Source organism: Mus caroli, unplaced genomic scaffold (genome assembly GCF_978045245.1).
Source record: "Mus caroli unplaced genomic scaffold, Mus_caroli_1 scaffold_3, whole genome shotgun sequence".
Classification (NCBI taxonomy): domain Eukaryota; kingdom Metazoa; phylum Chordata; class Mammalia; order Rodentia; family Muridae; genus Mus; species Mus caroli.
In genome coordinates this window covers 63976438-64001878 of record NW_028227258.1, presented here as the reverse complement: position 1 = coordinate 64001878, position 25441 = coordinate 63976438, and the positions used below count along the sequence as shown (strand labels likewise).

General features: G+C 48.3%; 2 protein-coding genes across 6 annotated transcripts in view; both read right to left on the bottom strand.

The window, feature by feature from the left end:
• Nucleotides 1-361: 361 nt before the first annotated feature.
• Nucleotides 362-13187, bottom strand: Bcl9 (BCL9 transcription coactivator). Of its 2 annotated transcripts, none has more exons than XM_029475353.2 (7): nucleotides 13061-13187; nucleotides 11857-12173; nucleotides 10461-10650; nucleotides 9621-9720; nucleotides 5236-7474; nucleotides 3814-4074; nucleotides 362-2648 (listed from the first exon to the last, which is right to left on the bottom strand). In XM_029475353.2, the coding sequence occupies exons 1-7, from the start codon at nucleotides 13111-13113 to the stop codon at nucleotides 1531-1533; spliced, it is 4278 nt and encodes a 1425-aa protein (XP_029331213.2). In that variant the 5' UTR covers nucleotides 13114-13187; the 3' UTR covers nucleotides 362-1530. The 2 variants fall into 2 exon arrangements, with proteins under 2 accessions (XP_029331213.2, XP_029331216.2); XM_029475356.2 differs by having other exon boundaries at nucleotides 12079-12173.
• The window catches only part of LOC147005496 (uncharacterized), a 74695-nt gene continuing 62408 nt past the window's right edge, over nucleotides 13155-25441 (bottom strand). The window contains exons 1-4 of one of the 4 annotated variants that reach the window (XM_085835643.1): nucleotides 25315-25371; nucleotides 20873-21008; nucleotides 18816-18898; nucleotides 13155-13373 (exon numbers count right to left, since the gene is read on the bottom strand). In XM_085835643.1, the coding sequence (XP_085691769.1) occupies nucleotides 13155-13361 (207 nt within the window). In that variant the 5' untranslated portion in view covers nucleotides 13362-13373; nucleotides 18816-18898; nucleotides 20873-21008; nucleotides 25315-25371. Of the gene's footprint in view, nucleotides 13374-18815; nucleotides 18899-20872; nucleotides 21009-24316; nucleotides 24493-24573; nucleotides 24643-25314; nucleotides 25372-25441 lie in introns of those variants that run through there. The other 3 variants (XM_085835644.1, XM_085835642.1, XM_085835641.1) reach the window with 3 other exon arrangements.

The window sequence follows — 25441 nt, the reverse complement described above, 5'->3', positions numbered from 1 at the left end:
GTAGCAACAACAAAGATAATTTTACGGTTGGGGTCACAACGTGAGGAACTGTGTTAAAGGGTCACTGTGTTAGGAAGGTTGAGAACCACTGCTCTAGAGGGGAAGATCAGCTGTGAGGAAGGCTTGCTCTTCTGCTGTGATGGATTCCAGAGAAGGGAGCAACTCCACAAGGAAGGGTCGCTGACAGCAAGGTATGCTCCCAAGTGTCCTCTGCTTCCCCATCTCTACAGCCAGCTCCAGTATCAGGACTCCAGTCACATAGTAACCAATGGCCCTGATATGAAGTGAATAGGAAGCCAAGGCACAAAAAGGCAGTTCTGTTTTGTAAGAAACAATATATTTATTTTTCTGACACCACAGCTCTGGTGAGTGGTTTTGTACCAAATTTAATGAAGATTACACAGAACGTTTCACGCATGGGAAGAGGGAGGAAAGGGAAGGAACACAAAATTTAAAACAAAAACAAAATCCTGGATAGCTTTTAGCATCGGTTCCATTCCCACACATTAATAAAATTCACTTGGGAATTCCTAAGAAAAGGAGAACAAGAAACAAGGCGGGCAAGGAAGAGTACACCAGGGCGGGGAGGGCAGGGAGGGACAAGAGGCCAGAGGGCATCCGAGGCAGGGGCGAGGCTTCAGGGAGAACCCCAGAGAGCCCGGGTATTGCAGCTGCCAAGGGGAAGAAGAGAGGGGAAAGCAGAGGGCCACCAGCGGGGTCACAGGAAGGAAACACGCGTAACCAAGGAACTGAAGGAGGAGAGAGAGGAAACCGTGAGGGCGGGAGGGTTGTACACTGGAGACAGACCGTGCTGAGGAGCACGTGAACCGAAGAACAAACGTCCCAAGCTTCAGTATTTTTAAAAAGAAAAATGTCCCCCCTCCCCCCACCCCTCGCTGAACTCAGTTCCTTTTTTTGTGCTTTTCGTTAATACTCTGCTCTGAGGTCGTAGTTTGGTTTTTCTATACACTGGAGTTGAAAGAAAATAGTCCAAGGTCTGAAGATGGATTCTCCATCGAAAGTAAACAGCCCAGCATTCCTGTTCTCCTCTTGCCCCAAAGACTAAAGTCTCTGCTAAAATCCCTTTTACAATATAGTACAGTACACACACACACACAAAATAAAGCCCAAATCAAAAGTCAAAAAAACAAAAAAACAAAAAAACCAGAAAAGAATCCTGGGAGAAGCCAGTCCAAAGGACGTAAACACAGAACGGTGCAACACATGACCGATGGCAATTCTCAAACACGGCTACAGACTCCCAAAAGTAGGTGCCGTCACGGGATCCCCATGTCCACAAAAATAATTTTTAAAAAATAAATCTTAAAAAAAACACACCTGTTGATTAAATGAATAATTTGTTTTCCGGTAAATCCATACATTCTTGGTTCCCTCCTCCCTCAAAGCAGCCCCGGGTCCCTCTTCTCCTATTGCATGACCAACAGTAAGGACTCCTGGAACTCCATCAAAGCAGCTCACAGGACCTGGAATCTCATCTTGACAAGGATCGGCACATCCAATCGTAGCAGCTTAAAACATCATGTTTCCTGGGTTACCAGGTCCTTGGCTAAACCCACCCATGCCCACATCAGCAGCCATGCCCCGGGGCCTCATTTGTGGGGGAATCATGATGTTCTGTTGGGGTCCCATCATGCCCTGCATGGACATCATCATGCCTGGAGAACCCACAGGCCCTGGGTGGGTATAGAGCCCAGCAGGCCCCCGATCCTTGCCAGGAATCATGCCCACAGCAGCAGCTGGATTGGTCATCAGGGTGGCTGGGCCGGGCACTGTGGATTGTGCTGGTGACATCATCCGGTGGTGAGGTCCCATCATGCCTTGCTGGAGAAAGGCTGGTGGTCTCATTGGGTTGTGGCCTGGCATGGATGGAGATGTACCAAGAGGAATGTCTGGAGTTCCTACTGGCCCGGGGCCTCCCATGCCAGGTAATGCTAACCCCATTCTTGGGGCTTGATCGCTCATCATCCCCTGCATGTGTGAAAACCCAGGCCCAGGACCTTGTGGCTGTTTGCGGCCGGGGACTTCCCCTCGAGGGAAATACTGCAGTGTCTGGCTGGGCTTCTCCGATGGGATAATTCGGGAGAGATCAAACTCAGGTATTCCGGTGGCTCCAGGTCGGATTACCTCCTGCAGATCTGGGTCTGTAAACACGGAGGGCATGCTGTTCCCCAGGACAGTGAAGGAGTCAGGAGCCCCTGGGCCTCCAGGCTTGCAAAGTGCTGGATCTGCTGAACTTTGGGGCAGGTTGCTGGGACGACCAAGGGGTCCTTCTCCTGGGAAACCTATCCCTCCTGGGAAGTTACCTTGTCCTCCAGTGGGGCCATTGTGAGGGAATGGAACCTGCTGAGGAGGAGACTGTACTGGAGGGAAGCCCTGGGGGAAGCCCATCCGTCCTTGAGGTACCATTGGAGGCTCCTGGGACCCATGTCCCATGATAGGATTGTGTGACATCAAGCCAGGCCCCATTGGGACCCCATGAGGAGGTATGCTGGGTCCCATGGCATTAGGAGAGGGCATCTGATTGGAGTGAGAAAGTGGCTGGGTCATTCCCATCGGGCTGAGGGTTGGCATCGGAACCACAGGGTTTGGACCTGAAATTCGAGGATTCTGTGTGTTAATGCCCATTCCTAGAAAAATAAAGACATCAAAGGAATCAACTCAACCAAAAGCAACTGGCAAAAATGATAATGAATCACACATTAACAAAAAATTATTATGCATCAAATGTGCATCGTGTTGGGAAAATACATATAGGCTGTCACCAAAAGTTTGTGAGGAGGGACACAGTCCGGTAGCACCAGGAAGCAGACAACATATCACCAAGCCTTTAACTGTATGACTAAAGATAGCAAGGGATACATCTCCTCTGAAAAGGTCTTAGTTAAATTTCAAATGAGCATGGTCTTCTTCATTGGAGACAGTTCATACAGAAGAGGATTTGTTTGGGTGGCGCAAGTGCAGCCTACTCTGGATAAAGGACTGGTTGAGTCTCTTTAAGTTCAAGTAGCACAAATATCAAGAAGGAACGCAAACAGGTCTTTTTGTTTCTCCTTCAAGTGGAATTTTGTATTGTTTCACATTGCCGTAAAGAGGGTATTAAAGCTCCAGGTTATAAAACTGTTAAAGAAACAGTAATATCCAATAGATAAGGAACACTTGCAGTCCTGCTGCAGACTCTGAGACATGGAAGTTATTTGTTCTCTAGAATTAAAGTCAAGTATGGCAGGGCTGTTCCTTCTGACATCCACAGAGCATGTCCTAACCTGGTTAATTAACTGATAAATAAGCAGTGTGCCTAGCAATCAGAATGAAAGGGGAACCAGGTATGCATGGCTGAGAAGTCATGGCTTCTCTGATGATCAGTGTTACCGTTCCACATCACTTCCTGTTAGTGAGGCTGGTGGGAGTGAGCACAGGAGGGAATGCAGACAGAACAGGAGGCAAGAACCCGGGGTCTGAAGCTGCTTTCCCAGAAAAGCAGCCCAGAAACGTAGAAATGAAAGTGCAGTCAGCACGTTAAAAAGAGGCTCTGTAATATTGTTGCTGGAAAACCAAAACCTAAAGGCGCCCCACACAAGATCACCACTATAAAACTGACCACACCCACCCTTCTTCCTTCTTACAGACTCAGAACCACGCTAACCGAGCATCAATCCTCTAGGCCAGGCACTTCACATAGAAATTTGCCTGGCACATTTTTTCAACTTGTTAAATCTATCTATGCGGTCTATGGCTATTGAGTAAACACTTTACAATGCTCCTACTTTGCCTTATACCAGCTCCATGTCTTACCTGGCATGCTATTCATTGATGGCAAGTTGGGCGAGCGAGCTGGCGGGGAGTCATCATCGGAGCTGGCCACAGTCTTGATGGCATCGTGGTATAATGGGGTGGAACTGGGCATCGCAAACTTGGACATTCGAGACATCATAATCGAGAGTGGATTCTGGGAAAGGGTGGGCTCTGGAGGCATGGTATAAGGTGTGCTAGAGGGAAGACTTCCAGGGATGTTCACCGAGGCAGGCTGGCTGGCTGTAGGAGGCGGGGGGCCACCTGAGAGAACAAAGCAAAATAAGGCAGGGGTTTAGATGTTTCTTGAAGGGTGCTGGGCACTCCAGCTATGACCCAGTGAGGCCGAGAATAAGTCAGATGGACAGGGCAGTGTTGCTGGAGCTGGGGCAGGGGTCAGTCTCCCAGCCTGGCTCCATGTGCAAAGGAGAGCAATGCGATGGAGGTAAAGGATCGGCAGGTGCGAAGATGAGCAGGCTAGGGATGTGCCAGATACACTGGTTCAATATTGGGGAAAACAAGGCTTAGAGATAACCGTTTCCATGAAGGGTGTTTAACAAGTGGGCTTCTCTCCCTGGGCAACTGCAATTTAGACCTTGACTCAGGTATTTGTATGCCAACAAGACAGGAGTGTGCTCAACCTCAGGTACAAACCCCATCACTCTGCACAACCTCTTGATAAATTTCCATGACAAACATGTCTGAGGTGGCAGGCGGTTCCACTCCACTCGACTGTGCTAGTGAACTGCCACCCCACGGAGAGATACTTTACCTTGCTAGGGTAAATCGCCTGCCTTGTTCTGATTCTAGTGTTTCTCGAGTGGAGATGGCACCAACCCAGTCGTTAACACCCCAGGCTACCTTACTGACCACCTCTGCTCCCAATTCGGGAAAGTACCATCATCAGCCAGAGCCTCTCCTAGGCAGAAAACGCTGTAACAAACTGTAGCCGATGTGTGGCTAGGGCAGCTTACCAAGGAGCTTTCGTAAATTTTCACAGTTGATAGATAGAGGACTGCATGGGTCTCAGAGCAGGGGCCTCCCTCTGGCTGGGCTCATTATGCTTGTTCTTTTGCCTGGATGTTAACCTGCTGGAGTGGGTGGCTGCAGGACTTCAGGAAGCCACACTTAAGCAGTCATCACTCCACTGCAGCACCATGGATCCACATGCGAACGTCAATGATTCAGAGAACTAAGCCCGCCTCGGCAGGTCTGTTTTCAAGCCTCTCGCCAGCCCCTCATACATTATCTTTGCCAGGATGCTTGTGAATAACTTTACGCAAGCACTAACAATCATGCACCTGGCAACAAAATCTGACAAAGGCCACTGCTCTGACTATTCGATCAAGACATGAGTTTCCTTAAAATACAAACTCAGGCTGTAGCAACCTCCAGCTGTAAGGTGTGAGGGTGTAAGCTACTCACCTGACTCCACACTTCCCAGCATGGCTGGGGAGGCCATGGTGAGGGGCGCTTTGTGGTTTGGAGGGATCCCAGGACTCTGAAGGGGCGGTTTAGGAGAGGAGGTCCATCCAGGTGACGGGGCAGGAAGTGATGGAGACTTGAGGTGAACAGGCGAAGCAGCAGCAGACCCCAAGACAGGAGGGGACTTAATGGAAGCAGCAGCAGCTGGGCCTGCCAGCATGCCTGCCAGCTGTGATGGAGTCTGAGGGGACTTGAGGTTCCCGGAGGGTGAGCCCAGCATTGGAGACTGGACTTGGTGCATTGTCGGAGACTTCAGAGGGTTAATGCCTGGGGAATGCACCTGGCTGCCTGCCACAGATATATCCAAAGGCTTCCGCCCCAGGCCACGCTGAACTGGAGGAGCTGTGCTGAGGCTAGTGGGGTTACTGGAAGGGTTGAGAGGTAGTGGTGGCATATGACTGAGCCGGCTGTTAGTCCTTTGGTCGGGCCCAATTGGTTCTCTGAGATTGCGCAAGCCACTGTTGCTGCCCGGACCCTGAGACATGGGAAGGAATGGCCTGGGGCCCACACCATACTCCTGCTGAGGGTGCTCACCAAATGGCAGGGGCACCATCTTCTGCTGGGCAGGCAGCATTTCTGAGCTCCCAGGGCGTAATTTCATCATCTCCTCAGGGCCTGCCCCAGCCTCCCTCAGCTTCTGAGGTATCATCTGAGAGCTGGTTCCCATGTTGACGTTTAGATTAACTTCTCCCTTCATCCCACCAGGAACCATGCCAAACTCAAGTTCCCGACCAGGGCCTATCTGTGGAGGCATTCCTTTTGGAAAGTCACCCCGGGAAGGGCTCAGAGGACCCTCGACTGGTATCCGAGGGAAGATGGGGTTACTTCCTGGCTCCATGTGGCGCTGGGAGCCTGGAATCATCCTGTTCATTTCCATGCCAGGCCGGATGCCCTCCATGCTCATCCCTGGGGGCAGAGCCAGCTGCTTCTCTGCCAGCTGCTGTTGAAACATCTCTTCAGACAAGCCCTGGGGGTTTGGAAACCGCTCCCCTCGGCCAGGACCACTGAAGACACCCTGGCCAGGAGGGAAATTTCGACCATCTGGGATTTTTGGCACATCGTCTGGCCAACTGACTCCAGAGAGACCTGGTCTGGATGCTGGGTTGGGCACGTTTGGCCCCTCCATTTCTGAATTTATCATTCCTGCAAACCCAGGAAGGCGCATCTGGCTCCCTGGCATGTTGGGGTGGGGAGCCATGCCCCTTGGGGGCAAAGAGTGTGAAATGTTGATACCATCAGGAAACGGCTCTGCCCCAGGTGCCCAGCCTTCACCAGGAGCCATCTGGTACGGAGGGGGAGGCCCTCGGACCACTCCCCGGGGCCCATGCTGATGGACCATCATATCCTGGAGAGAGCACTGCTGGACGACCACCTGCTCCTGTTTCCTCCTCTTCTCTTCATAAAACTCCTGCTGCAGCTTCAGCCATGCTATCTGCTCGGGAGTCATATGGTCCAGGTGGTCGGGTCCTATGGGCCCAGACTGGGAGCTCATATTAGGTGGAACCATTTCATCTGGAGAAAAGGGCACATCTCTATGTCCTTGAGGGCCAAACGGAGCCCCCACATCTGTCCGGGGCCCAGGACCCTTACCGAGGCTTTGGGATTGAGACATCATGGCCTGTATTGGCCCTTCTGGTTTTTTTTGAGGTCCATCTAAAACCCCAGTGTTCTGCTGGGGACCCCCTGTTTGTCCTGCTGTGAACTCCTTCTCATCAGGGAAAAGCATTCGCTGGATGTCCCTCAGAGTTTGTAAGGAGCGTTCCCGGTGCTCCAGCTGCTCCTGAGAGAGGCCATCAGGGTTCTCTCCCAGCGTGGGGGGCTCACCACTGGACACTGGTGGAGGTGGGGGGGCTTTGGGATCTGCTGAAGAGCTATTGCTCCCCTGGGAGACAGGGGTCACTGCTCGATTGTTGGGTGTTGAGTTTGGCCCAGTACCATCTGGGGGCAGTGGAGTGGAGCTCCCAGGACTGCCCACAGGAGGAATCAGTTTGTTTTCTACCCCAGGACTCTCCCGGTCCAGGGGACGCGGGGCTGCAGTAGGCTTGGGTGCTGGTGCCTGAATGGGAGGAGTTGGCTGCAGTCTGGCATTCTGGGAAGAGTTCTGGTCCTGGTTGGCGGGAGCTGGAGGCTGCTGTGGGAGAGGTTTTGGATCATTCCGAAGGGTGGGTATCTGTGTGTTCTGAAGACAAAAAAGATGCTTTGTATCATAATGGTGAACTGAGCAGAAGGGCAATTAAAGAAACAAGATATAAAAGTTGTACCTCAGTAACATAAACCCATAGCAATAAGTCCTTTAAAATTGCTCATAAATAACCTTTTTTAAAAAAAGATGTATTTATTTATCCATATGAGTACACCACCATTATTCTCTTCAGACACACCAGAAGAGGGCATCAGAGCCCATCACATGGGTGAGCCACCATGTGGTTGCTGGGAATTGAACTCAGGACCTCTGGAAGAGCAGTCGGTACTCTTAACTGCTAAACCATCTCTCTAGCCCTGGATAATAATTTTTTAAAACTTATGTCAAACCTTCTTTCCTTTCCTAAAAATCAGGCTCAATAAGTTCCTAACTGTGCCAAGTGGGAGCTACCCTAATACCTCTGACAATCTATTCTGAGGAACAGGTTCGAGATTACACACACTTTTGATTTAAGGAAAGATTAGTTCCTTGGCATGTGGGAGGTTATACCCAACACCTTCTGTTTCCTGATTACACAGACTTCTCGTTATCAATCAAAAGGGCTGATGTTTCCAAATGAAGGAAATAAAGTCACTTGTGGCTTTGTGTTCAGCCAGACACAGCAGCAGGGAAGAGAGGCAGGCTGCTCCATGCCATACCTCCTGACAGAGTGATTACCAACTTACTTCCTCCTTGAGTTTCCATGGCCTGGCTTCTCTGGTTTCTGTTTTCGGTTTGTGATCACTGATTCTGTATTTGATAAGAGTTTGTATATTGGCTGTAGTAAGCTAATCTGAAGGCAGGAAGTGTCTGTGGAGAAATCTGAGACTGTCTATCTCACAGTGTCTCTGGATCTGTTTTTCCCAATCAACAAGGCTGTCCCCTTTAACAGGTTGGATGACTGCTTATCATTTATTAAGGACAGCTGCTATACTCCATCCTAGATAAAAGCATGTCACCGAGAATATGGACACTGTGTTTGGATGAGGTCCATGTTTTTGCTTGCATGTTTGCCTGTGGGCAAATCTGTACACAGATCTTTGTGGGCATCTATGCATGTGGACAGTTTGTGTTTCACTTATAAGTATCTACAGTGTATATGTGTTTGTATTCTCAATCTTTGTAGTTCTGAACCATCAAAAGCATATTCCACATCTGCAATTCCTTGGTGGAGGACACCTCTGCTTAGCTGCTGTTTCAGTTTGGCGTTGCTGTCCAGTCGTGATGAGTTTGCTGCAGGTGGATACTAATTTCATAAAGCAACTACAGCAGAGGAGACCAATCAAGTCAGTCTTTACCAATCCTCCCTAAGCTCCTATTCCAACGTCATTTTAGTACCAGATAAGGCAGAGGTGAGCGCTGTGTCAGGAACTGTCATAGCGTCAATAAAGCAGTAGGCTGCACTGCTGCCCACCCCAGACAAGGGGTTTTCATTGAGCAGCCAAGGGGTGCAGGCCTAGGAAGCACCTTTTCTAAATCCAGCAAAGCCCAAGTGCTGCTCTGCCCTGGAGACCGAGCCCTCTTCCACATTCAAGCTAGACAAGAGGCCATCTAATTTATCTTGTATTATTATAACTCATCATTTACTGCCATTCAACTTTTTCTCATGTTTAAGACTCACCCCAGGATTGTACTTTATGCTCTTTGAAAGGAAAGACTGTGTCTAGAACTTTTAAATCTCTACCCACCTCCAGCATCTGGTACAATGTCTCAACAAATAAGTTTTGATTACACGTGGAAATCTGTAGGATTAGAGAAATGCTTTTCTTCTAGTGTAGTTTATACTGGCTGCCTACGATCCAGGGAGGAAGCAGACTAACTCGCTGTCCCTCTGAGAGTATCAAGCAATTAAAAAGTACTCAACGGGCCTTGACTCGAAACAAATAAGAATCATTTGGAGAGTCACCAGACTCTGATCCTGGTGTCATTAGGTTGAGCTCTGCTTTTTTCCATATTCTCCAGCCTCTTCCAGGAGAAGCAGCTAGTCAGATGATAAGCCTAAGACCTCACAATGCCAGAACTGAGTGAAATACCCAGACAACTACTTGTGCCCCTGAGACTCCTTCACTCTCCGTTTAATTTACCACTGCTCTTCAGGCACTGCAAAACTCTGATGCCACCATTCCAAGGCTAAACAACATACCAGGGGGGCTGTGCTTCTCTCTGACTTGCTGTTAGAGATGTTCTGGATGTGGAAAGAGACAATTGTTTCAACCTGGCCCTTCAGTACAGCTTCTGCAGCCCTGCAAGACAGATGAGACAACGCACTCGCACTTGCTTCTGTGACATGAGCTGCAATTCTAGACAAGCTAATAACCCCATGGGGGTAAAGGCCCACTAGGAATGCTGAATGAGAAGAAATCAAAAGAAACACACTTCATTATTTGCGCTTATCATTTACCACCAAATGTCTGAAGTGAGAAGATGGTTGTGAGTGAATGCCTACATAGGCATTAAACAACAAAACCAAACCAACAAAGCACACTAAAAAGTCCAAGATCAATCTAGTTAGATGATTCATAGAAAATTCTCATTCAAACACTTCCTAGGACATGGAATCCCAACACCTGGATCTAGAGTAGGACTGTGAAGATCCACACTTCCCCTTGGGAGAAAATGAGGAGGGTAAAGTGTGTGAAGGTATTCTTGGTAAGTAAACAAACTTCATTATGTCAGCTAACAACTTAAAACATATATAGCAAAATGTTCACAGTAGCTACTTTTGGTGAATTCCAGAGATTTTTCTTCCTATATTTTCTCCTTATTCCATTATAGACATTTACTGTTTGTGGTATATTTTTAAAAAAGGACACACAGGTTGCAGAAAATTGTATATTGTACATTCAACCTGTGTTTACATAACCTTACTCTCTCCTGACACAGGCAGGGCAGCTGTCAGTAGCTGCCCCTGGACAACACAGTAGAACAACCCTGGACTCCAAACACCCGGCAAGCTCAACACTGAGACTCAGCCACCACTTACTGATTTGCCATCTCCGTAGAAAACACATACACCACTTTGGCTGGCGTCTTCTGAGCAGATATGGGCTCTGGGGCAGGAGTTTGGCCATGGGAGGGAGTGGAAGACCTGGGGGCTGTAGCAGTTGACGGGGTCATGGAGTGTGGCGTGTGCTGGGACTCCTGGGACTTGATGTGGTCTGCAGAATTACATTCTAAAAGAATGAAAGACTCGCTGTCACGGGGAGAACAGGCGGCTCCTCCCAGCTGTCCAGCTAGCATCTACAGCGTCATCACAACACAAATCCACCTTGAAAATTTCAAGAGCAAGTTCCTTGCTAAGAGAAATTGACTCTTCTACTCATATACATCAAATACTTTTCCCTAAACGACTCATTATGCATCACTCCTCCACCCTCTCCTGTCTACAGCACACACATTAGCATGAACGTCCCTCCTTTCTGAAACCTTTTAGACAAGACAGGATACCCCTGGTAATCAAACTCATAGCTCCCTTCTAGTAACTTAGTATTTATCATATTTCATACGGATGGTCTGATGGCTGGCTTTCTAGGTGCCCTCAAATCCTTATGGATGACAACTATCTGTCCTGCTGTCTGCACCCTCAGTCCCCAGGAGAGGGCTGGGATTCCAGGAACACTTCAGACAGGGAGGGGAAAAGGAAGCAGGGAGAGGCAGGGAGGTTACTCAGGTTTACACTTTCATTTTGGGCTGAGGAAATTTCACTTTCATTTCTTAAACAGTATCTTCACTTTCTGGCCTGCTCTTAAGTTTTTTTGTTTTGTTTTGTTTTTTTTTAGTTTTAATGTAGAAAGAAAAAAGCCGAAAGCCCCATACCAATACTCTTGCCTGACTTGTTCCACTGTGGTGCCTGCCGACTTTCTACCACATCTGGTAGCCACTCATTCCTGCCACACTGAAATCAGCTGTGACAGCTCTGGACTAGTGCCAGGGCCATTAAGGCTTCCCCTTGTGTTTATCAGTCTGGCAAAGTGGCAACCAGAAAGCACAAAACCTAAGTCCTGGAGGATTTCTCCAAGGCGGGAATGTCAGAGAAGCTGCTCTAGTGGGCAAAAGACCCAGCAAAGACACAGCTGACTGCAGCTACTGGCTTGACTGAAGAACCACAGTACAGGCCAGAAATATGCTTACGAACATGAGCTAGGACTGTAAGATATCTAATCAAGCCACACACCTTTGAGAGCAAGAACTCAACGAAGTGTTCTAGACTCTTCTTCAATGAGGAGAAAAATGAGAAGCAGTAGTTTATCTATCCTAAGCTGCAGACTTCCAGGCTCTCCCACTTCACTGACAGCAGCCTCTGGCCTCTACTGAATGTTAGACGCCTTCCCCAGGGAACACCTACTTCCCTCTGAGTCTCAAAGATCTTGTAGACATACCTTTAATGTCAGAGTCATCGTTTGGAGTCCCAGGATCTCTCTGATCAAAGGAGTCGGCCGAAATACTTCGCTCCCTTTTCCCCTTGCCCTTGGCACCATTTCCAGCCCCATTCTTCAGCCCCATGCTCCCACCTGGGCCAGGGAGTGCTTTAGGGGTATGGCCCCCACTCTTGGAGTCACAGGGGGATGGCTGGGATTGGCTGGCTGAGCCCCCCGGTTTACCCTGATTGGAGAATTTGGAATCCAGCTGGGGGTTTCCAGATGGGGACATCACTGTAGGGGGACGGACCATCACCTCCTGCTTTGACTTAGGGCTACTAAAAGAAACAAATAACAAAGAGAGATCAGATACCAGATATGGCCAGTACAAACTGATGTTTCTAGAATGGGTTAAGGAGCCCCTGCGTGCTGCAACCTTGCCCACTTGCTTGTCCCTGCCACCCTGGCTCCCATCTTAGAGCTATCAACAGAGAGGAGGATCAAACAGAATGGCCTCCAGGTCTCAGGGATACTAGAGTCACATGGGGACCTATCTCTAGGGCTTCTGTCAATAAAGGACAACCGTTTCTATGTACATAGAAAAGTGACTCTCACACTAAGACTAGCTCAGAGTAAACAAACAGACATCGTTAAGATCAAAATACTACCACCCCCAGGCTCATGACAAGGAACAGCTGTAATGAAAGCCTAGCTGCTCTGCGGGAACAAGCAAGCAGGCCCAGGAGGGCAGAAGGGAAACCCACTGGAGCTGTCAGGTTAGGGAAATCCTCCAGTGTCAAGATCCCTTCCAACAGCAACACAGCACCAAAGCAGGGCAGGCAACCTCTGCCCAGGGAAGACGCAAAACATTCTTTTAAATAACTGGGTACTGAGAATCGCAGCAAGGGCTCTGGGTGGTAGTTGGCGGTGGCTTAGTTCCAGGACCTCATTACTCTATGCCTCAGATCCTCAGATGGTGCTGGCTGGTCTGTAAGGTCCTTCTGCTTTTGCTTTGAAAGGGTGGGGAAATGGTACAGGTGGGAGATATGGGAACGGTGGCTGAGAGTAGCCCAGAGAAACTGCACTTGTTACTGCTTCAGTAAGTTTCCTCTTCCTTTGCCACGAGTGTCCATCCTGCTTCTAACTGTACCCGCGGCTGCAGCAATGAGTGTGTGTGGTGCCCATGTGCCATCCCAATGGGTGAGAGTGAAGCCCTGCCCCTTACCTCTGTGTGTTTCCTGATGGCGAGCTCCTCACTTTAGGGTTACTGGGATGCATTGATTGAAATCCTGAGCTTTCGGTCACTAACTGAGACAGGCTCACCGAGTTCCTCTCGGGCTGCAGCAGAAGTAGCTGCTAGGGGCAGAGGCGGTTGCCCACTGTTTGCTTGGTGCGTCCCTTAGTGCTGGCTGCCTGTTCGCCTTTTTCCTCTTTGTTTTTCTCTGCTGTGGAAGTGGGTCCTTCCCCCTTGAAGTTCCAGCATTCTCTGAGTGTGTGCCTCCTGCTGCTGAAGGAAAATCTCGCATCTCCAGGGCACACTACAGGAGAAGGACACACAAGGCAAGAGGTGAGAGTGAAAATGAACACAGAAACACCTTTCTACAGGGTCATTTGTCTGGACATGAGACAGCTGGGCATGCCTCTGCTCCTGCTGGATAAAGGAGAAAAGTCCTCTTGCAGCCATTAGCTCCAGCAACTGAAGGGGACTAAGAAATTCTGATCAGCACACGGGCCTCCCATCCAAGCAACTGTGTTTGCGGTTGAGAAGAGGGAGTTAATTTTCAGCCATTTATTCTCCCTTGTGTTTATTTCTGAATGTTACAGTCTCAATGGACTTGGGTTGTCTGCCCCCTCTCCCAAATAATGCTTTGAGACCACTGGGCATTGCCTTCTGATGGTGGGCTGGGGTGGCAAACAAGGGCAGAGATGTGTAACAAACCCATCCCAATTTCAAACTATGTAGCACATTATCGCTGCTTTTACTCTTCAGGCCTGAGGGGGATGGGGCACTGAAGGAGACTCTTCTAAAAACAAACATTAAGCTAATACCAATACAATCAGTTCTGCCCCCCCACCCCCAGTTTCCATGATTCTTCTATTAAATTATGCAGATTTTGTAACTGTGTCCTCACCTTAATGACAGGGACATGGGCAAGCATGGCAATGAGCCACAGTCTGGAAGGTAAAGGAGTATCTTTGAAGGCTAAGATATTTTTTGAGCCAATTTGCAAGGCTAATTTGAAGCATAAAGGTCAATAAAATATTACCAAAGCTGGCTATGGAACAAATGAAAAAGCCTTTTATGTAGAGAAGCCTAGATAGTGGGGGAGGGAAACATGATATACTCGAAGTCACGGGTCCCCCCCCAGGAGTTCCACAACCATCTTTTTGTAGCCACCATGACCTGCGCTTCCCTCTCTACCTGCTGACCAAGGATGGGACTGACAGAGGAGAGCATCAGGTGCAGGATTAGTGGCTGGAAAAATAAAAGGAGCTAGAAACAGCTTGAGTGTTATAGCCTCACATATTTTGAGAGTCTCAATCAGGAGGGTCTGTAGTTATTGTTTAGGTTGTAGTGGTTGTATGAGAATTGTCAAGTGCAAAAATCCTTCAATTAGGCATCCCCAGTGGTCCCAACTATATTACCTGTGCCAGTAAAGGAGATTTATGGAGTTTTAAGTAGACACAATTACATCTTTTCCTTTGTAAATAAAGGAGGCAAGAAGGAGAACCAGAAGAAGATATTCTAAAGCAGTTTTATGTTCTAAAGAACATGTTGATCTTAATTATATTCAGGGTCATGTTTCTACCCCTCACACCCTCTGTCTTTTTTTTCTGTTGAACAGTTTAAATTACAGAATGGACTATAGTTGTCAAGTGTGGAAAATTAAGATCATAAACCTTTTTCTTACATTCTTATTAAAAAATAGGATCTTTATTAAAGATTTACTAAATCTTCTTAGTAAAATCAGAAGTAGCAGATGAGCCCTGAGTGGACTCAGTCAAGGTTTCCCTCCTCAGGCAGAGGAAAGCAGTTACCACCTAGACACGCTGCTGTAACTTGTAGTACTGTCTGCATCTTCTGCTCGGCCACTGGCCCCAGCAATCCTTTGTGTGTATTTTCCTCCCTGTGAAGACTGTGTTCTTAGAAGACAAGCACCTTATTTTAAGTTCTCTGGTTTCTCTACACTTCTCAGCATGAGGATGCAGTATGTATTACGGAGGTAGTGACTTATCAGCTTCCCCAGAGAACAGAAATACCTGGCGTTTGTACTGTACTCTTCTTCCCAGGCAGTGCAATGCAAAATACATCACAAATATCAAATTGCCTCATTAATCTGCCAGGCAGTTATGATGAGCTGGTAGCAAAGATTATTTCTAATAATGATAGCATGAACATAAAACATGTTGGTCTTCTTTCTTTTTTTTTTTTTTTAAAGATTTCTTTATTTATTTTTATGTATGTGAGTACACTGTAGCTGTACAGATGGTTGTGAGCCTTCACGTGGTTGTTGGGAATTGAATATTTTTTTTTTTAGGACCTCTGCTGGCTCTGCTCAACCCCGCTTGCTCCAGTCAACTTCGGTCGATCAGTGGCCCAAAGATTTATTTATTATTATACATAAGTACACTGTAGCTAACTTCAGACGCACCAAAAGAGGGTGTCAGATCTCATTACAGGTGGTTGTGAGCCACCATGTGGTTGCTGGGATTTGAACTCAGGACCTTGGGAAGAACAGTGATGCTCTTACCCGCTGAGCCATCTTGCCAGCCCACATGTTGGTTTCAAAGTACTTCTACATGCCATTTCTTATTCTCTCAATGTGCCTGACCTTGATCCACAGGTATTTCCCACTGGAATTAACCAGAACAAACACACACACACACACACAAATGGCCTCTCTAGCCAACCAATGTTCTCAGACCCGGCCCTCCTTCCTCAATCTTACTTTCTGGATGGATAGGCAGAATAGAAGCCGAGAGGAACAAGAGGCCTCATGCAAAGACTGAGAATAAAATCCAGGTTTCTGATTCTTAACCTAAGAGAGGTGAAATGAGGCCTAACTTTAGATTGCCACTCTGAGAGAACAACGAAGCAAAGACTACCAAATGTCTTATGATAGCCATGAAGAATAAAATTACGCTAAACAGGTGAAACTGGAAGAAGTCTTTGACAAGATCATCACAGCAGGAGAGGGACTTCTCTCTAAGACGAACACTCCTCAAGCCTCAGATCTGCTCCCATGATTCTCTTCTCCAGAATACCTGACACTTTTCCTAAGCCCCGGGCATTGTTCTAAGCACGGTATATATACACCAACTTATTCACAGCAAGCCCACAAGACAGCTATTACTACCTCACCTTAATGATGACATTTCTGTTCACTCTACTGGTTGTAGAGCTAGTGTCTGGCCCAAACCCCAAGGCTGAAGTGTATTCCTGACATGGCAATGCCACAACTGGCAAGAGTCAGTCCTTCAGCAGGGCTTGACCAACTCTCACTGTGGTAAGCATCACTCTGGAACATGCTCACTGGCTCCTCTGCCAGGTACCACTTTGCATCTTCTCTATCTGCCCCTGTCTGCCTACCATCTTCCTTCCTCCCTCTGGAACCCTAGCTTGGGGTTACTAGTGTTTTCTTTTGTTTGTTTTGTCGTAATGCAGTGTCTCATTCTATAGCTCTAGCTGGCCTGGAACTTGCTATGCAGATCATGTTGACAAAGAACTTGCAGACTTCCTGCTTCTATGTCCCGAGTGCTGGGATTCCTGTCTGTGGTCCTGGCTATGACTTAAAGAGGAGGAAGACAGTTTACCATGTGGGCCCTCCCCACACTAAACCTGCAAGTCTTTTTCCCAGAGTACCCATCCATTTGTGCTCCATTCCATTCAAAACAAACAATAACAAAACCCACCAAAAGGCTAGGGGATGGCTCATGCCTAGGGTCACTCTGCCCCCTGAGGGCGCTTACTCTGTTCTCTGGCCACCCCTTCTCTCTGCTGCAACCATCAGACCTTTAGCATTCAGAACCACTGTAGTTTCTTTTCAGCACTGAAAAAAAATAAACAGGGCTCAGGTACCTGTCGCCAACCTGACAACCTGAGTTTGATCCCTGGGACCTATACTCTGAAAGGAGAGAACCAAGTCCCAGGGATTGTCCTCTAACTCCACAGTTGTGCCATGGCAACACACGCCATGCACCCATACACAGCCACACATAGAGTGAATAGATCCATGAAAAAAACAAAACAAAACAAATAAATAGGTTAAGCAAATCAAAACCAGTTTAGGCTTCTACTCCCCTCAGAGCCAAGCTTCGCCATGAACGTGACAGGAGGCACAATGTTCTCTTGGCATCCACCTTCCACCATAGGAATTAACTTCCATCCCCAGATCACAGTACCAATTTCTGTGAGGTCACCCCAGCCTCTGGTCTAACATCTCACTCCATCATCCATCAGGTGTGTACACAGTAGCCATAAATGTACTGGTAGCCCAATATAAAAATAAAAACCTACTTAAAACATTACATGACTTTTTTCTTTAATTAAAACCTCTCGATTATGTGGTTCTCAAGCATGAGCTCTAGAGATGTTGTCACTTGAGAGCAGAAGGTTGGGCGCTGTGGCCAGTTTTGCAAGCTGTTCCTTCCTTTTTAAGCTGCCAGGTCCCCTCACCTCTCCAGTTACTCCTCATGTATACACATCCCAAGCCCCCTCTCTACCCAGTCTAACACCCGAGTCTTACAAGACTCCACACTGGGCTCTCTTCTCCTTCGGTGAGTTCCTGCTATGCCAACAGCTCCCAGGTTCACACATCTTGGTACTCCGCAACTCTGCAAACACATCGGCTATTCGACACCTTCGGGGATGGTTCAAAACTGACGGGATTGCACATGAATTATTCCCCTTAGGATAGTCTTCCTTCTAAAACTACTCCCCCATGCGGTTAAATGCATCTTCCACTTACCTAACATAAAGTCATAGGTCAAGCATTGCTTCCTCAGAGAGGATCCCTTAAAACCATCCACTTACATGAAATCCTTCATAGCACCTTGGGGTTTCCTCAGGTTTTCTAACTGTGTACACCATCATGCGATCCTGTATAGCATTCCTCTTAGACTCTAAGCTCCATGAAGCAGGACCATGGCTCATTAATTTTCCTCACTTCCATTCCTAGCATTTACTAAGGAGCCTAGACCGGTAGGAATTTGTTCAAAAACTACTATTCAAGGAAAGGAAATGCGTATGGCCAAGAGTGTCCTCCCTCACTGGGGCTTTTTATTTTTCTCTTGAGTCAGGGGTATTACTCTGTAATCTGGCTGTTCTGAAACGCTCCATATAAACCAGTCTATCCTTGAACTCAGAGACATCCACCTGCCTCTGCCTCCCCAGTCTAGGAATTAAACACCTGAGCCTCACTGCACAATTCTCTTCCCCCTGAGTCAGGGTTTCTCTGTGTAGCCCTGGCTGTCCTGGACCTTATTCTGTAGACCAGGCTGGCCTCGAACTCAGAGATCCACCTGCCTCTGCCTCCCAGTGCTGAGAGTAAAAGTGTATGCCACCACCGCCCAGCTACTGCACACTTCTTAACAACAACTAAGATACAGAATATACCCAAGCATCTATCCACTGATGATTTAAGAACTGAGTAGATTTACGAACTATGGCAAGTCTCCCTGCCACTGGGACTATTTGGCCTTAAAAAAAAATGCAATCCTGTCATTTGTAGTAGCACAGATGAATCTGGAGGACATTAAATAAGCCAGGCACAAAAAAGCAAATACCATATGATCTCATACACGTTTAACAAGTTGAACTCAGAAGCAGGTAAGAGAATGGCAGTTGCTAAAGGCTAGGGAGGGGAGCCAGAGCCCAGTGATTGAAAGAAAAATATCAACTGTTAAGGAAAGCTAATGCTTTGTGTAAAGCTCTCACTCCCGAGCCAGGCATGTTCCCATGGTACCATCCATCTACTCACCGAAACCCCAAGGGTCACGACACTGCAGACTTCATCCTGGGGTGAGGAGGAGTCAGAGCGCCTTCCTCAAAGGTGACCCTCACCTAGAAGAGAATAAAGTGGGTAGGCTTTTCAAAGTAGATCTGAAAACACCAACAATAGCAATGTAACAACCACCGTAAGCGTAAGAGAAGAACGGGTTTCCTACTTCCTCTGGGGTTTTAAAAAGGAGACCACCACCTTACACGCAAACAATCAGCGTTAAAGGATGTTTACAGTACATGTAGCTAATTCAAGGCTCTGGGGATGAGACAGTAAGTGCAAATATGATCAACTTTTCTACTTTTGAAATTCCAGGCATTTAATGAAAAAAGAGAAAGCCCACATTTTTGCCTCTATGTGTCTTCCTAGTACAGAGATTGGACGTTGACTCTGAAGGTGCAAAGAGATAAAATGCCAGGCATACGTCTGAATTTACAACATTAGGGTTGCTCACCACTACTCCCTCTGCACAGCTGTAACTCTACCCAGCAACAGCTGTCAGGAAAAATGTGTCTCCATACTTTGCTAGGAGCTTAGGACTAAACAACCCTGCTTCTATTAAGTGCCTACTGTGTGCAGAGTGAAGTGCTGAACTGAGGAATGCTGGTAGCCTGTAAGATTTTCAACATCAGTCCCTGTAGACTACAATTATAACACTTGACCCAAACAAATTATACTTATTTATGTATTTAATCTATGTGTACATGCATGTGCATGCGCCATGGTGCATGTGTGGATGTCCAAGGAAGATTTGTGGGAGTCGGTTCTCCTTCCACTGTAAGTGTTCTGGTCCTGAAAGTTCAACTCAGATTGTCAGACTTGGCACAGGCGCCTCTACAGGCTGAGCCATTTCATGGCAGAAGCTAGTTTTGTGATTTCAAAGGAAAACAAAGTTCTAGAAGATTGAGAGCCAAATTATTTAGGAAATCTTTAAAAGGGCACTGGATAGGATCAGCAAAGTTTCAAGTAAAGTCACAACCTAATCTGACTGAGCTCAGAATCAAAACTCCAGCTTCAGCTCTTCCCATGATGCACTCTTCCTTTCCTGCTCCATGGAGTCAAGTTTATTAGAACTATGTCATGTTTAACAAATTTCATTTCTGCGCTATGACCACTACTCCATAAAAGGCACAGCATCCTAGAATGTGGAACTAAAAGGTCTTAAGATTCCATTCCTAGCTCAATCTTAACTTCTGGCTTGCCAACACCCAAACGGCTTCTTCAAGCACACAAAAGGAAGAGCCGACCTCTCTCCAGACTACAGAGGAGAACAAATGACTCAGTGGGCACAAAACACTGCTGCGTGGTTTAGTATTCATGGGGCAAAAATGCCATCTATTGTCCTCCAATGGCTACTAAACTTTAAGGAAACAAAAATTCATATTAAGCTAAAGAATTCTGATAAAATTCAAATGTTCAAAGTAAATCCGAAGTACTATCCATAAGAATAACAGCCACCAAAGTACTACTGTACACAGTGATCCCCTCTCTGTGATGTCTTCCCAGAGTGCCAGCTACTCCCCTGTCCATCAGCCAGGGCCCTGGCACTACCCTTACTATTTAACATCTCGAAAACAGTATCACTGCTATAGTTAGATAGGGAACTCCCCGAGGACGGTGTCAATCATCATCCAACCACCTGGTACCCAGCAAAAACCCAGCAAACGTGGCTGACTGATGTATTACAGTGAGCTTGCTCCTCTTAGCTCACGTTCACACAAACCCAAGGGGACATGATAAACACCAGCTTTATTTCTCCCAGTCTGCTCTTCTCCTCCGCCTTCTGCAGCGAGGCAAACACAAGGCCCAGGTCACACAAAACCCAGGGGAGCGGCACTTTTAGTTGCATCTGCTTTAGATGAGTTGCACGTTGGGCAACTTCTAGAATCAAGAGCAGCCCAGTGGGCTGGAAAGATGGCTTAGCCGAGAAACGTAAGAGCAGCCCAGCTTTACCTTATAAGCAACCGCAGAGAGACAAAACTCCAACATGCTCAAGCTGATGTCACACAAGCTGCTGCTTAAGGTAAGGCCTTTACCTTTCAAGATGTCCACTCCGCTTTGTCTTCTACATTGGGGCGGGGAGGAGCTTCCAGAGAAGGAGGACTGTCACCTCACCACACAGGAATGGTTAGGTCAATGTGAAGTGACACCAGTCAGTCTCGCATCCAAGTCCTAAGATGACAAGAAGAAAGGGAAAGTTCCTATGCAAATTCACACCAACTCCAAGGAAAACTCCCCACTCCCCACTGCTGTGGCCAAATGGAGGGCACCTGGGAGAAGAAAGAAATGAGTCAAAAATGGGAAAAGGAGGCAACCCCCTTAAAACTTCAAGTACAAGTCAGAGAAAAGGGATAGGAAACCTAGGGAACTACATATGTGATGGCATCTGGGGAACTTGGAAAAAACAAAACAAACAAGAGCATCCTTTGAGGTCTTGTTTTTACCCTTCTGTACAACCAGGAACGGCTGGCACAGGGTGCAAAATGACTTTTGGTTTTTCATGTGGTCTCTTCGTCCGTTCTTAGCATAATGAAGCTACTTAAAAATATCACAAAGCCCAAAGTGTAAGCAGCCTTAAGTTAACTTTCAAAAATCACAGTACTAAAAAAAACCAAAAAAATCAGACTCAGTTGGTCTAAGGTAGCTCTTAACTCTATGATTCACAGCTCCCAAGGAATCTACATGGAGAGGAGAGGTGGCTTGAAGCCTTCAGGGGATAACACAGACCATCATTTTGACTAATCTCTAAGTAACGTAGTTAGTGCAGCCTTCAACAGTGGGTGTAGCATCGGCAATAGTGGGACTGTGCTGCCAACAGCACCACATCACATTAGTTAACGACTCGATAATGTAGATGACACATATTCTTCCCTCGTCACTGCTTCAAAACCAGTCTCCTTAGACATGGTTCTGTGTGTGACCAAGAGGCACACATTACCACGCCACCATGAACGTTTTGACAGCTCATCTGTACTTCTATGTCTTACATCTTGTGCATTTAGGAAACATTCTCAGCTGGGACGCTGTATTGTTTTATTGCAGAGTACTGGGACAGAAAAACACTAAGAACCCCAGAGTTAGAACAAGAAAAGCGTCCAGAGACTTTGCTACCACACTGGCTGAAGCGGAGAGCAGAGAGTAGGACCACCCACACTATCCCATGGCCGAAGAGGACTGACTAGGTAGGAAACCAAGAGCTATGCCTTAGGCCACACAACACAGGGTGCCTGCAGTCTAGGCCAGCATCTGCCTTCTCACACTCCGGGCTGACTTATGCTCCGTATTTACAATTACCATCAAAATCACTGTCCTCTCATTAAACACTAATCTTTCAAAATGAATAGAAAACCCTAAATTCGGACAACAAAACAAAACAAGTGCACAAAACTCCCCTTTTTGTTCTTTAACCATATTACTATGATTGTAAGAAAGTTGAATTTGGTCTGCTAGTGAGACAGTCAAAGTCGGATTTTTTTAAAAAGTTATACTACATAATCACTCATCCTCAGAGGCTCATCCTCAGAGGCGTTCCGAGAACTTTCTGGACAGGCATTCACTGGCTAGACTGGAAGGCAGCTACGAGCGGCTGGAGCAGGCAGCCGCCACTCCAGAAGCAGCCACACCAGGAAACACCAGAGATCTGTTCAAAGTAAGTCATCCAGAGAGCTAACATCTTGATTCCAAGTTCAAGGCTTTTCACTACTGTGCCAGGTCACCATGATCCAATATTCGGCTGGTTACAATGCTTGCGAAATCCCTGGGTCTTTTCCACCTAGCATTTTTTTTTTCTTTTGAGTTTACAGCAGCAGGTATTTCTGAAGGCCACAGGGAAATAACCCATAGAAGAAATTCCAACGTATTTAAGGTTTTTTTTGGTTTGGTTTGGTTTTTGTTTTGGCTTGTGCTGGCTAACAGGAATCAAGAACAAAACATTCCTTTTGCTCAAGGGCCAGGTCCATGATACTTGTTCTATAAATAGAAAACCATACAGAAACCGTGCTTCCATCTTCAGGCCAATGACTTGCCCATCCAACTATCATCCATGTTGAAACTATTATATCCAGCAACCGATTACAAAGACTTTCAAGGCTCAATATCCAACTTCTAGGTCATAAAGCTATCAAATGTCATATACACACTCATTCCTCAAAGCATGTTTGCAACACCTAAACTAAGGGACCCTCTTCTTAGTCCATCCCTGTCAATAGGCCTTTTCAAGAGAAGAGAGAAGACTTTGTTACTGGTCCCCGGGACCATCAGATTTGCACACAAACACTTCTTCATGATAAACTCCCCGATGACTAGTGTCCAGTCAAAAACTTTCAAACCAACCAGACTTAAAAGCCTCCAAGTCCCAGGTTCTAACAGTCTTATCTTCCAACATCTCGACTATTTCACTACCTACTCCTTACCTCCTATAACTAATTCATCACTGTGTTCCCTACACAAGAGCCCAGATCTCTGTCGCCAAAACAACCATTTAATTCCACAATTTATCAAACAAATGCACCATCACATTGACTTTTTACATGGCCACTGAAGTCATTGTCAGGGGGTGACTTGTACTTGCCTTAACTAAAGTCTAACTCTGTATCCACTGCATCCTGCCTTGGATTATGTCCACAGTGGCATATTTGCCACCATTTCACTACCCTATCTAATGACTTTGACTCCAATCTTGGCCTCAGAATAACTCTTTTAACATTTTTAAAAAAACGCCCTTCCTTACCTCCAGCAGACCAAGGCTCTTGGAGGACAGATTTCAAGCTTTCTTTCTCATCCTTGGCAGCTTTAACATAACGTTCCCAGCAATACTACTACAGGCCTTGGTCCTTCCCTCTGGACTAACCACCAACTCTGCGACTTGTTTTCCTTAGGATAGCTCCATTTCACCAAGCTCACCCAACACTTCGAAGTGACATCTTAATAGTCTTTGCAACTTTCAAAGGCCAGCCAGCCAGCCTCTGGGGTTCCAATTTGAAAACCACTGGTGTGTTCTACGACCCTCACAATGACTCAGTGACCTAACTCACTCGTCGCCAACTCACCTGCTGGAACCCTTTACAACTCAAGACATTCCTCTAGGCTTTCACCTCCCCCAACCCTTCAACAAGTCACTGGCCTGCGGAGTCCCCTTTCTCCCCTCTACGCATCTCCCGGGTCTTACAAACTCAACCCGAAATTCCTAATTTCGCGCGCTCTTTCCTCTCCATCGCCCCTCCATCCCAAGACCCCGAGACGGTCATCTCCCCTCAGGTAACCTCTCCAAGCACAGCTTTGGGACACAACCTCTAAAACCCCGAGAGATGCCCCGGTCTCTCCCACAGCTCCCGAGGCTCCCCCGCCTCCCCCAACAGGTTCCTCCAGACTCAACTCGCCAAGCCAGCGCCCCGACCCCCCGAGGCCCCCCGGCCACACGCGCACGCGGACCCGGCCCCCGCCGCGCCGGCCCGCCCCTCCCCCTCCCCGGGGCCACTTACCCCGGGCCGGAGAGGGGGAGGGGCGAGCGCGGGCGGGAGCTGCGGTCCCCGGCTGCTCTCAGCCCCGGGGGGCCGGGGCCCGGACCAGCGGCAGCAGCAGCGCAGCGTCTCCCCCCGGCGGCGGCAGCGGCGGCGGCGGCGCCGTCCCACTCCCGCAGGCACACATAGGCTCCATTGTCCGCCGGTGCCTCCCCCTTTCCGGCTCCCCCTCCCAGGCCCGCCCCTTCCCCCTCCCCTCGACCCTCCCCCAGCCGCACCGTGCCACGAAAGGTACCGCGGGCCCCGCCTCGGACGCGAGCGGAGGCGCGCCCCTCCCCCGGCCCGCCCGGCGGGGAATGGGGCCCTGGCCCCGCCGCCGCCAGGGCCCGCCCCCTCCGGGGGAATGGCACCCGTCCCCCTCCCCGAAGGCGATCGATGGTACCAGCCCGCCGTGGCCTCCGCCCCCTCCCGCGCCTGGCTCAAGAGAAGCCGCCCGCGCCCCGCCCACCCGGGGCCCCGCCCCCGCGCTACACGATGCCCCGCCCCTACGGCACCGCCTCCTGCTTTACATGACCCCTCCCATCCAACCCCGCCCCGGCTAGTCACCGGGTCCCCCCGCGGTGACGCCCACTCCCCGGTTTAAAGCCACAGAACCCTCTTTTTCAACTAAAAGATCCTCCTGCAGGACCCACGGGGCGGGTGGTGCGGCGGGGAGGTTCTCTTCCTTCCTCACCCTCCTCCCGGCGCTCACTCACCCAGACTCCCCACGGCCTCCATCAGTACTGGGAGCCACCGAAGGGGATTAGAAAAGGCGCGGGAGGGGGAAGGGCAGAGTGGAATTTGGCCATCTTTGACAGAAACTAACTGGGAGCTGCAGAAGGAACCGGTCTTCCTTCACTCGCCCGCCGCTCAGGGCCGGGCCTAGTCTTCAGTCTTCATGCCACCTCCTCGCACCTCTCCACTGCGATTCCGCCTTGCTTCCACCAGCCCACCCATCCGCCCCTTGGTGTCCACTCTACCTTTGCCCGTGAGGGCTTTCTTCCCTCTGGAAAGCTGGTCCCCTCGGCTTGCACTCTTCTCCTCTTCCCAGAACAGACTCTCTGGGGTCCTGCTGGCGCTGTGGCTAGAGCAAGGTCTCCTTCACCT

Bases quoted from the DNA above. Each gene is read 5' to 3' on its own strand.
- Bcl9 (XM_029475353.2), bottom strand. From the start codon at position 13,113: ATGCATCCCAGTAACCCTAAAGTGAGGAGCTCGCCATCAGGAAACACA. The intron at 7,475-9,620 runs GTATGTTGTTTA...TTTTGTCTTCAG, and splicing joins AGAGAAGCACAGCCCCCCTG to AACACACAGATACCCACCCT. The intron at 2,649-3,813 runs GTAAGACATGGA...TTATTTTTCTAG, and splicing joins ATCAATGAATAGCATGCCAG to GAATGGGCATTAACACACAG.